The sequence below is a fragment of the Siniperca chuatsi genome, linkage group LG13, assembly GCF_020085105.1.
Source record: "Siniperca chuatsi isolate FFG_IHB_CAS linkage group LG13, ASM2008510v1, whole genome shotgun sequence".
In the NCBI taxonomy this organism is placed as follows: Eukaryota; Metazoa; Chordata; class Actinopteri; order Centrarchiformes; family Sinipercidae; genus Siniperca; species Siniperca chuatsi.
Window position 1 is genome coordinate 6,391,969 of NC_058054.1, and position 12,869 is coordinate 6,404,837.

Below are 12,869 nucleotides of genomic sequence, written 5' to 3' on the forward strand. Positions count from 1 at the left end.
GAGATCTGGGAATGTGGTAGCATTGCTATAACAAAGTCACACAGCAAGAACCACAAGCAAAAATCACTTTATTTGGAGGTAAAACCGAAAGAGAGAGTGCCCAAAATATTGACAATACACAACTACAGCAAGTACAGTAGATTAAAGTTAAACCAGGAAGTCAGTTTGTTACATGTGATGGGTGTTTACAACGGACAGTTTGGGTCAAAAGTTTACGGTTCACCTTTGTTTTCTCTTCCAAATAAATGTGGCTAACCTTGGGGTTTGTTTGAAGCCTTTTTGCTCTTGTTTGTTGCCCTGACGGACATCTTTTTAGCGATGTCACCAGACATGTTTTTCCAGATCTTTAACATCTCTATTATTGAACACAATGTTATTATTACTGATAGAAATGATGGACAAAACTATTATTCATATTCAGTATTATATACATTCCACAGCACCATTTCCATCAGTACAATAACAGTCATGATGGCTGCAGATGGCTGCATCTGCTCAAGATGGATGTTTCATCCAGTGCTTGGAGGTGTAAATGACACCGATATTTGCATACTGTGTAAGTGAATTGGCTCCTGCACATTATAATGTTCTAGAAAGTTTGTAAAATTGTTGTATTTTATGACAATAAAGACTAAGAGTCCAAATTTATGTGGATCAGCCACGTCTAGCTGATGCCTGACCTGTCAAATTAACAGTAGGTGTATCGCTAACTCGTGTCTATCAGCAATAATGTTTTATAAGACTCTACACGCCTACCAGCTCACTCATTGTAATTCACTCTGTATAAGAGTGTCACTTGAATGCCTACAGTATAAATAATGTGTGTGAGAAAACCAGCACCACTACTGCTGGAGCCTTATTTTCCCAGCATTACTTAACTGTGACCCAGTTCTGTGGACACTGCGGCAGTGTAGTTAACATTACACTGTTTCAGAGTCGCTGAAATGGTAGTTTTTACGCCAAAACAAGATAGGTGTCATTTTGTAAAAGTGTGACACCTACGCTGACAGAATGATTGCTTGTGTCAAAGTTAAAAAGGCACTATTAAATATTTTAGAAGTTGACATTTTTCTCAGTTTGCTTACAGAATAGGAACAGTTTTATGGAGGCCTGAGCTCAACTGCAAGGTTTTATATTTTTTTATTTATCGTTTTTTAACTAAAACGTGTATATCAAGGCGTTTGAGTGAAATCTTTCATGTAGGTGTATGATAATGTGGTTTGGAAATCACACTCTCATGTTGCCCCTCAGGCAAGTAGGTATCATTTGAATAGGAGAGTGTTAAAACTCTGTGCTGTCTCCTGGGAAGTGATTGTGAGGCAGGAGCAGGATTCAGCAGGGCAACCATAGCCATTCTGTCACTGTCTCCTTATCAGGGTCTCTGTGAATACATTGACCTATTTTTTACATTGTGCTTGTCTGTATGTATCTACAGTATATACTGTGTTTTATATTTCAAAATGTGAGGATTTACTGCTTTTCTCTGTTTTTATGTCATAAATTAAATATTTTTGACATCACTCTACAACATTACACAACATTCAATATAATTCGTAATGAAAATGGTTATCTATTCTATGTTTTCTAGGAGCACATTCTGCCCAAGCCCCGTGCCTACTACCGCGTCGACCAATCAGCAGAGCCTGATGTGTGGCTGGACGCCATGCAGGTTTGGGAGGTGAAGTGCGCTGACCTGTCGCTGTCGCCCATCTATAAGGCTGCCATGGGAATGGTCAGTTCAGCATGTTAATCTCTCTCTTCCCCCCCCGTGTGTTTCCACTGATAAATTCTGCCTGTTATGGTCTGTTGCCTACAATGAAAAGTCACAATTAGCGCCTCTTAATTGAGTTATTAAAAATGTTGTAAAAGATGCTGGATTTAATGGAACAGATACTTGTTTATTACCCATGGTTTGGCTGCATGCTGGACTCAGTCCCATAGTGCACATAAAGTGTTTGCCATAACATTAACAGTTTACAACTCTCATTTTAACCACAGTTGAAGTAAAATGGCACTGAGATAGACAAATTCTATCTGGAAACATTTATAGGAAGAAAAGACAAGAGTTTTGCATGTTTTTACCGTATTAGGTTATTAACAATGAAAACACCTTTTATTTTTACAACTTTATTTTTAAACACTTGAATTTGAGATAGCTAGATGAGTTGTTGTAAACAAATGAGACCCATCAGGGCTCAACAATAAGGATTGCCCGGGGTAAGTAAGTAAGTAAATCTAGCAACTCACTTGCCTGATTGGGCAAGTAGCAAAAAATTATTAAGGTAAAGACAAAGTTTATGATTTGAATGCGCAAGCGGGCATTTCAGTTATCCTGGAAACAGGAGTTTGGTTGGGTGGCGTTAGAGGATGTGGGTGAATCTGCAACTATGTATTGCGTAGTTCGAGAGCAAGGCAGATTGTCAGATTTGTAAGATTCCTTTATGGCTTAAAACATCATGTAGCTACGGCTTCTTCCTTCAATAGTTGGTGGAAACAATTGTGTAAGGCCAGAAAATAAATTACTTCCCAGTACCACTTGTGTGAGACATTGGCTACCAGTCAACTCAGAATCAGAAATACTTTATTGATCCCCAAGGGGAAACTTTTTTAAAATGACATCAACTAAGGTTTGTGTCTTTAAAGTACACATTGTGGTACTTTATTTTCAGGAAATCACAGTGCAGGAAATCCATCATTTTCTCAGGGGGTTACCATAACTATACCAAAACATTCACAATTAATCACAATGTCAATGATAGCAGTCCCCACTGATTAAGTGAGGCTTAAACTGATTAGTGTATGTCGCTGTCAGTCAACATATCAATAGCCCTGGTCTATACCAGCAAAATGAGCTATTGATCTTAGTTTTAACCCCTCCATGTGTGTTGTTGTGGCGATCCAAGCAACATGTGCCTGTCAAAGTTTGGTTGTGTCCCATTCTCCTTAATGAGGGAAGACTTCACTAAATAGTTGTTTAAGTTATTTATTGGTTATGATGCTGTTTTAAGCCCCCAGTTGCTGCCAGTTTTGACTGAAACCTCATAACTTTCATTGATTAGTTTGATTATTGTTCTATAGTGAGATATCATATTTGACACCTTCAGACTTTTAATAAAATGTCTTTTTAAAGCTGACTTTTTCTTGGCGAACCTAATGTCTACATACATCAAACAAAAATCTGGTTATTCTAAAAAAGAAAATGTGCAATGCATCCATATTTGAAGGTAAGAAGAGAATTTGAGAGGCAGATAATAGAGATAGTGGAACAAAAGTGCAAGGGTTTAAAAATCACTTTTTTTCTTCTTTTTTTAATCATTGAATGTTTGACCTTGAACCTTGAACTAACTGGGTTTTAATAGCTTTCAAAGCCTGACAGTTAAGAGTTACCATTTTCGGTACAGTACAAGTAACTAAGGACACATGCTCACATGCATCAATGTCTACTGTATACTAATTGTGATTCTGTGTACCCGTCTGCCCTCAGGTTGATCCAGAAAAGGGCATTTCCCTCAGGTTCCCCCGCTTCCTCCGGATCAGAGACGACAAGAAGCCTGAGGACGCCACGACCGGAGCACAGGTACATCAGATCACCTGAACTATATGAGCCTGCTTGGAGGGTAAAAAACAGGGTGTGAAATCAGCAGTGCAGTCAAGTAGAGAATAATGTCAGATATGCATTTTTAGCATCAAATATTATTTGTAGAGCGTGGAGGCCCAGGAGGTCAAGCAGGTCGGCCTTGAATATAACGACGGTGAACCAGTAAAAATTCAATCATATGTTTGTTTGGTCGGTCATGTTACTTGAAGAGCATGGTCATCATCATGGTCACCTCACAAGAGCTGTCCTGTAAAATTTCAAGGGTGAATAGCACCGCAAGGACAATCTTCTTTTATACTGGCATCGTTTTATGTCGTGGCCTCCCACTGCACAATGAACAAAGCTGTATAACAGTCAGGTAAAGCAAACAGTAAATTATATTGTACAGTAGAGATGAGCAGGTCAGCTGTACCTACACCTGAAAACACACATACTCAACTATCCAACACCAGACACACCAACCTGTGATTCTATTTAACATAAAACCTTTGTTTCTTCAGTGGGTTTCTCTTATTTTTGCTCTTTATATAAGTGGACACCACACTCGGCACAATGACGATAAGTTTAGCTAAATTCATCTTCAAATTGCTTTTTGTGTGTGTCAGACCAACAGTCTAAAACCCAAAGATATTACATGTAACAAAAAAGCAGCACATTCTCACAATTTAGAAGCTGTAACTAGGGAATGTTTGACATTTTTGTTTTATTTATTATTTATTTTTTGCAATAAAAATCGGTCTTCTTAATCCATCAGTGTCACAACCACCACCAGTCAGACAAAAAGCTGCTAACGTTCAGCTTTGGTTTGTAAACATGTTCACTGTCTACCAGTTTGTGAGACACCAGGCTACCATTTTGAAGTTTGATTCTCTACTAAAGATTTTAAGACACACTCGCCCTGGATGTACAAACTGACAACCACAGCAAAGCCAGGTATCATGCAGGCATTGCTCATTGTTGTCTAACAGAACATAGGATTTGAGTTTTGATGAGGCCCAATACATCAAGCTAAATCCTGGATTTTCTTTTAGTCTAAACCAGTGTAACTTTTTTATAAGGTATGAATCATATTATAATAAATTTTCACTGAATTTAATTAACAGCCATCTGTTTACTGTGGAGTCTAGATTTGTGCTGAGTTTGGAGTCAGGTGTGAACGTCAGCAGCATTTAAATGATAACTCCTTCAGTTATCTGTGAGGATGCTCACATGCTCATTATCACATAGATTCACATTCTGCGATTTAGCTGACAATTTAAATGGAACCAGACCTCATTCAAGTCGGAAGGAATTAAGAAAATGTGGCGGCTGAACAGGTTGGACCTAGTCAGTTTCAGGCTGAGAATCAAAGCTTTACCTTCATCCTGTGCAGGAGAAATAATGTGATGTTTTATTGTTTTCCTCCTCACTGCGCCACCCTGCTGTAGTGGTACTGCTGATTCTGGGTGGGCCTGTTGTTCACACATTATTCATTGTCCCGCCTTCCGCCCCCTCGCCCCCAAACCCTGATGAGCTCAAGTGAACACAACCTCTGTCTCTGTCAGCAGCTGGGAGTCACCGACTTCAAAGCCCAGGATATGAATAATCAAACTGTTATTTTTAGCTTTTCATCTTCATGTTACTGACCTGACTTCATGATCTTCTCCCTCTCCATCCCTCCTTCCTTCCCTCCTGCCTTCTCTCTTTCATGCATGCTCTCTCATGTGGACCCTCTCCCCTCCCACTTTCTCTCTCAATATCTCACTTCCTCTTAATCTCTGTCCATGTCTTCGGCTCTCTGCAGATCGCTGATTTGTACAAGAAGCAGCAGCAGATTCAGAACCAGGGGGAGAAAGCTGACCCGGAGGACTACTACTGATCATATATGGTCAGAATAATAAATAATGGCAATTTCAAAATAATTGTAAATAGCTTCTTTCTTTTTGTAATGTTGAATGAAAATAAAGGCTCTTGCCAGTTTTAAGCATCCTGTTATTTGTGTTATTGATTTATCGAAGCTGCTCCCATACTGACTCAGATTTCCCTTTCAGAGCCAAAATTGCGTAAACATCTCGCCGCATACGGTGCACATGAATTCCAAAAACCCAAATCGACTCAGCAGTTACAGAATACCTGCTGGTAATAGATCCCTATCAAAAATTCATTGTGCAAAACTGCCCAGCAAAATATTGAATGTATGGGCGGCATACCAATACTTTAATTTGGCATGATTTCTGCTCGAGCACTCAAAAGGCTGTAGCAAACCGCAATCAGTGTGTGTGTGTGGTAATGAGAGGACAAGCCAAGGAGATTGCTGGCTGCCTGAAATGTTATTAGAAGTAGAAAAAGACACGGGAGCTGACAGTTGCTCAAACAGCAGGACAAAAGAGGAGCACTGACACAGCTTGCATTAGATGATGGAAATCCACTAACTGTCCAGCCTGAATCAATCACAGACTGTTGGAGATATGTGGTTGGGGGGGGACGCAGTTTGAGAGCCAAGGACGGGCAGTTACTACATGGACAAGTAAAGAGGATTTTGAGTTGAGTTTTCTGCATTGATGCCATGTGAGAGGATGTGAGTGTAGTTACGATGGAGATTGAACCACTTAGTGTTTGTGATGCGTTTGTGCTTTCGTTTGTGTGAGCTGTAAGCAACTCAGAGTCACATTAAATGCAAAGTAGAGTGAATGTGCAGGAAATATTTAGTTGACATTGACACACAGGCACCGACTGCTTGAGAATTTTGCTTTGCATTTACGTACACATACAAGGGCAACAGAGCTGCATTAAAAACACAAAGAACTGTTGGACTGCAAACTGCTAATGTCGCTGCTAATGATTTGAAGCCACACCATCGGCTCTAGGGATGGTAATGTTAGTTGGCTGGTCCACCATTTTTGTCCAGGCTGAAATATCTCAACTATTGTATTGATTGCTATGAAATTTGGTACAAACATTCACGGTGCCCAGAGGATGAATCATAATGACTTTGGTGGGCTGCTGAATTTTCCTTTAGCACCACCTTGAGGTTTATGTTTGTGGTTTGTGGTAAAATAACTCAACAAGAGCAAAAAAAAAAAAAAAAACGCGATAAAATACACGAATACATCAAGTGACAACAGAAAACCTAGAGTATGTTTAGCCATCGCGAAAACCATCATCATGAGTCCCCAGTAGTTAAATGGGGAAACTAATCGGTTGGGTCATCGTGAGCATTTAACATGTTTGGTGGCCTGAGAAATAAAGGAATTATTCATCCCGTTAGACCTGGCCTTTGGTAGTCTGAATCTCCGTCCAAAGGGTAGGAGCTCAAATTCTCCTTACAGAGGTTGAAGAGGACACTGTAAAATATCTCAAGTTGCTCTCTTACGGAAGATGTGAGACAGATCTGGCAGTTTAACACCATTGATCTTATTGGCCACTTTAAATGCTGCATCCTATTCTTGTCACCTATTCAGTAATCAGTAATGCATTGCTCCAGTGTAGCAGCAGGAAGTTGTGCTGAACACACAGATGCAGGAAATAAATTACTAGTATTGGTTGGCCGGCATTCTTGTGGCTGCAAGGAGGCATGCATCAAGTGTGCAATTTTACAGCGCTGGCTGGTCTGCAGGTTATTTGCATGTCAAATTTTGCCAGTTCTGTGGTGACTACACTGCATGTGGCATACTATTGTCACTGTTTTCCCTTCCATAGTGGTTTGTATTTTGTATACTGGAGAGCTTTTGAGATCATTATTTGTTATGCTATCTTGGTATGCAAGTATGCATACTGCACGACTGGTGGTTTGCCTATTATTTGTGTGTGTGGGCGATGTCCTGTTTGTTGAAGGGGAGTTTGAGAAGGACACCATTGTGGTAGAATGGAAATTCCGAATTCAGATTTCCCTGCCCTTTTTGTCTGCCCCTGTTGTTTATCTGTACCGTGCTCTTATTTTTTCTTAGTTTTCATTCACTTCCTTCCCCTCGTGAAGTTTTAAAGGTGTTTTATTTCTCCCCGTTTGCTCTTTAAATATATCTCTCTTCCTGCACACTACTTTGGGTACATCTGACACTCATTTTGAATATTATCCTCACATCTCATCTATTTTTTGAATAGAAACAAGGGACTTGCTGTCGTTACTAAAATCAGAATTTCAAATAGTAGTTGTCAGCTATACTGTTGCTTAAGAAGTTGGCTTGAAACAGCAAGTGTGAGGGATGGAAAAGGCCCTAATGGAAATCAAACAGGCAACAGAGCATGAAATATTGAAAATGCAAATATGTAATGAATTTAATTCCATATTGTGTGCGCTGTATGATCCTGGCTTTTGTTGTGAATTACTCTGAAGGTTGACTGCGGCAAGCGTGGTCTCTGCCTAATTTATATGTGTGATTGTGTAAGTGGGGAGGAAGCATGAAAGTCTCTGTGAATCTTTGTGTTGAGTGTAAGTGCCTGCACGCTGAGACGTGTCTGTATTTGTGTCCTCTTTTGTGCATGTGTGAATGGGGGTTGTTTTTATCTTCTGTGTGAAAATGTGTGTGCCTGGTTAACTGTCCGTGTTTGTGTGTGTGTGTGTGTGTGTGTGTGTGTGTGTGTGTGTGTGTGTGTTTGTGTGTGTGTGTGTGTGTGTGTATGTGTCACTGATTTTACAGAGGGGGGCAGCTGGCGCATATCACATGCCTGTGGGGCATTGCAGCACAGTGGCCTCCGTCTCCACCGAGGTCCTAGCCCATGTTCAAACAGCTGTGCTGTTAGTTCACATCAAGTCACCCGTTCAGACCAGGTCCCGCGGGGGAAGTTGCAGTTGCAAACCTACCTGCTCGCCGCCTCTGTTGAACTGGGCTTTGCTACATGTTAAGAAGCAGCTGGGGTGTGGAGCATGATTTATAAAAAAAAAAAGAAAATGCCCCAGAACTGATCTGTTGTGTGTTGTGACAGATGAAAGGTAAGCTGAAGATGGCTCCTCTGTGCTGAAACAGTCCCTGCTGTTTTCCTCTTTAAAGTTTTAGGAAGTGTTCCCTAAAGCAGCGTTATGGATTACCTCCCAACTGCAAAGAAAAAAAGGGGGCATCTATTAAAAAATGCCAGGTTTCACCTTTCTCTGTCCTTTTGTGCCCCTCTTTCTCTTCCCCCACCCCATTCTCCCACATAAGCTATCTGTCTTGCTCACAATACCCCTTTCTCCACCCCGAGAACAATGCGTTTGTTCTCCTCCACCTCCTCCTCCTCGCCATCCCTCCATCCCTTTCTATCTCTCCATCCATTTGTTTGGTGCTCTCTGTGACATCTCGGCCATGCCAAGCTATGAGGGAGAGAGCGAAGGACAGGCCCTGCCATTGTCCCTGGCCGAACCCACGGAATATCAATAGTGTTTTTCTTGAGCAGGAGTGCCGAGCGTTGGCCAGTAACCTTTCGGATTTGATGATGTCAGGCCCCCTCTTTTTTGGGCCCTTTATATGATTTCCCTCGTCCTCCAGTCTCCACTCTAACAGGGTATTAGGTCCTCAACATAAGACAGTGCAGAATTGTATGCACTAACTCACTGGGGCACTTCATCAGCTCAGTTTAACTAGTACAAATTGTGTGCGATTGTGCCAACAAGTCCTCCAAGTTAAACGAGAAAATACAGCTATGCCCTCCAGAGTGCCCTCCTCCAATTGGTAGGACATCACTTGTCAAAGCCTTCAAAAACAGTTTCATCTCACCATTTTAAAAAACTCTGCCTTACTGTATGCATGTTTAACCCAGAACCCTACTGAACATCACATGCTGTGGTATTCAATTAGGGATATGAGCTATACTTTGAAGAATAGGACTGGTAGGTCTGTGGCACACTATTTATGGCACTATCAACAGATAATGTCCCATTTGTAACTTCAATCACAACATATAAGAAATGTATCAAAATATGAAATATATAGACATTAAGAAGTCACATGCTGACAATAGTTTTATCAAGATCGCTAAATGAATGTTCAAATCCGCTTTATTATGAAGAATACATTAGAATTATACCTTCTCACTGTAACTCAAAATACATGCCTTTTTTACTCCCTTTTTCAAAAATAAAAGAACACTGTATGCCACCATCTCATTGTCTTTAATTGAATGGTCCTTCTTACCTTCCTGTTTCCATACTTAATTTTTGCATTTAAGATAAAAGGTAAAAGACATCAATTAATCAATGACAGAGATCAATTTATCGAACTTGCTGTTGGTGATGCTTCATTTTTAAATTTTTCTATTGTAAAACTCTACCAGTAATGTTACCACTCTACTTACAAACTGTCTGAGACTCACAGCGCAAGAGTGGGTCCACTTGATTTCTATCCCAGCCTATGCTGGTGTTGCATCAGCTGCGCAGAGTCATAAGATTAATGTAAAATGAGCACATATGTGAACCAAAGTATTGGACAAACTGAAACCTTCTGGTGGCTCTAGATGAAAAGTCAGGGGATCACCAATGCAGGGATTCATCCTCTTAGGACCATGAATTTGTACAAAATTTCATGGCAATCCATCCAACTGTTGTCTGGACCAAAGTGATGGACAGATCAACAGACCTGCATTGTCATCCCTAGAGCCATGCTGCTAGCAAAACTACTTGGTGAGGGAAAAATTGTGGTTTTGATTAAAATAACTTCTTGGTTATGGTAAGGAGGGATCATGGTCATGGTTAAAAGAAACCAATGTTGACTGTCAATAGGAAACAGGAAGCAAACACTGGTCTTGTGTCAAAGTCCAATGTTTTATTGACCCCTCCTCCCTGTGCTGACTTTGTTGCTCTATAACAACATAAACAGCCATGTTTCCTGCATCAAACCGCTAAATGTCAGAAAGCTAGTGCCGATGACTGTCCTCTAAATTTGTAGTTCCCAACCTTTTTTTGTCAGGCATACCCCCACGGCCCTGTCAGGTGAACTCAAGTACCCCTTCATTGACACCACCATTTATTTCAACCATTCATCCATTACTTAAAGCTATTTCAACTGTTTATCCATTATTTTAAGCTAACCATTTTAACTGTTTATTTATTACTTTAAGCTATCAAGTTTAACCATTTATCTATTACCTTTTGGTAACTGTTTCCACTTCTACTTTTAACACATCATGTTCAGGTGTTACAGCTGACTCAATATGAAGATATACAGAAGCGTTTAATTAAGATTGTAATTTCCATTTGTCAAATTACTTGAGTTTCCACAATTTTTCCACGTACCCCCAAATACCCCTGGTTGGGAATCACTGCTCCAAATGCTTAAGGTAATAAATGTATACAGACGCTTTCTAGTCATATTTTTTGTGGCAGTTTCTTACTCTAGATCTTTTTTTAGTCAGCAGGCTTCAAACCTGTGTCCTATTAGAAAGCCTAAATGGCATAAAACTGCTGTATTTATATTTAATCCTGCCTTCTAGTCTTAACTTTTGACAGTTTTCTGGCCAATTGCTCGCCATGGCTCATTTGCCTTATTTGGTTATGGAAATGTTTCGCTTGATTATCCAACCCCTGCAGCAAAACTATGAGCCAAACTAGTCGTTTATGAGAGCACTTTATGATTGGTTTATGATGGCAGTGGTTGTTGTTGTTCCCCACTTGTCAGTGCTTCACTTTGGCCCACACTGAGAGGCTTGAGCTTAAGGGGGTAAGACTGCAGTACACTCCATTGGATCATTGTTGAGAGTCATTAGTCTTATGACCTTCTTGTGAACCAGCCTCTGTGGTGTGTATCTCTTCTATTTCTCTTCGCTTTTTCCCCGTCTTGACCCGCAAAACCCCCTCCAAGACTCTCTCCATTCACAGAAGCCCTCCACATTTCAAATAAGACATTCCCCTTCTGCACATCTGAAAGCCTGCCTTGTGATCAGGGCTGCACTCAGAGCTGTGACAAACATACTGAACATTGCAGAAAAATTAGACATGGATAGAGTTGACAAGAGCCCATAACATCTACAGCTCGGGATACTTTCCCAGACTGTGATTATCCCTGGTCTTTTGAATGTGTGCTTGGTATGTTTGTTTTTTTCCCCATTCCATTGGAAATAATTCTACGTCAAAGAAAATTACAATATCACAAGAAAATATGCTCTGTAAATTTCTATGGGTGTCTAATGACATGCCCTCACCAAATGCAACTGAGGCCACTGTCTCAACCTGTGAAAGCAAGCTTGATGAGTAATACAGGCAGACAGTTGAGATGGTTTCATTCACACAGTGGTTGAAGCCCAAGGTACTTTGCGTATTCAGTCATCTCTAATAACACTAATTGATATGAAGCCTTGTCCACCTCAATATCACTGAGCTGAGGACTTGTGTATAATTTAGCAAAAATCTCTAAATGGCTCTACATATCGAGTTTTCGCTGTCTGTTTCTCACTGGTACCTCTCTCCCCTCTCCACTACCTCTCCTCTCTGTATAATTTAGCAGCAGATAAGCTCTCCCTCTCCTACATTAGTGTGCTATACCACTGCCAGCTGAAGGAATGGGGTCCTTCGCTCTATATGTGATACAGTTTCTGCCTGCCAAGCTCAACTACTGCTGCTGCCACCGTCACTCGGTGCTGACGAGTTTGGGTGCTCGCCACATTCTGCACCTGCCAGGCTCATAAAGAATCCCCCTGTTTCTCTGGGGCCTGAAGGCAGGATCTGCCATAATTGTTAAGGATGTCGCGATTTAGACATTCAAGCCAAAGCTTAGACAGTTGATGGCGCCAACAAGTTGGCAGATGGTCCATTTTGTTCAGCTGATCCGTCAGCGGGCTATTTGAGGTGTTAAGATGAATGAGTGGATGCGTTTTATCACAAGTGGCAAGAATTTATGCCGTGGTCTCAAATGTAAGCAAAAGTCGATCCGTCACTAAATGCTTTGCTGCTGTCTCGGCCAAGAGCCCACTCGCAAAGGAGATCCTTGATTTTTAGCATAGGAAAGCCGGATAAGTAGGCTCAATAAAATAACATAGTGAAGTGGACATCCTTGTCAAGTGCCTCCTCTTCTTACGCTCTCATCATACATACATACATTCCCAAGGGGGGCGGGAGGAGTCAAATCATGACTGATATGGTTTACACTTCATGTTGAGAATAAGTGACTCCAGCTTGTATGTTTGCTGAAGCTGGAGGGGTACCGCAGACCATTAATTTGTGCATGAATTCACTATTACGATGCCAGCGGCTAAAATAATGCATATTTATGACGTGACAAAATGATGGAATGAGGCCTTCACAAATGAGGCTTTTGCAGAAATTCCACTCCAGTGTGTCTGCTCATTCACACTGCTGGCTCTTTTCTCATTTTCTCCCCATGTGTCT

At 40.9% G+C, this 12,869-nt stretch overlaps 1 protein-coding gene across 2 annotated transcripts in view; it reads left to right on the top strand.

The window, feature by feature from the left end:
• Positions 1 to 5,564, top strand: part of lig1 (ligase I, DNA, ATP-dependent) — a 48,704-nt gene extending 43,140 nt beyond the window's left edge. For both annotated transcript variants that reach the window (XM_044220719.1, XM_044220720.1), the window contains 3 exons: positions 1,589 to 1,732; positions 3,485 to 3,577; positions 5,382 to 5,564. In XM_044220719.1, the coding sequence (XP_044076654.1) occupies positions 1,589 to 1,732; positions 3,485 to 3,577; positions 5,382 to 5,456 (312 nt within the window). In that variant the 3' untranslated portion in view covers positions 5,457 to 5,564. The remainder of the gene's footprint in view (positions 1 to 1,588; positions 1,733 to 3,484; positions 3,578 to 5,381) is intronic.
• The last annotated feature ends 7,305 nt before the right edge of the window (positions 5,565 to 12,869 follow it).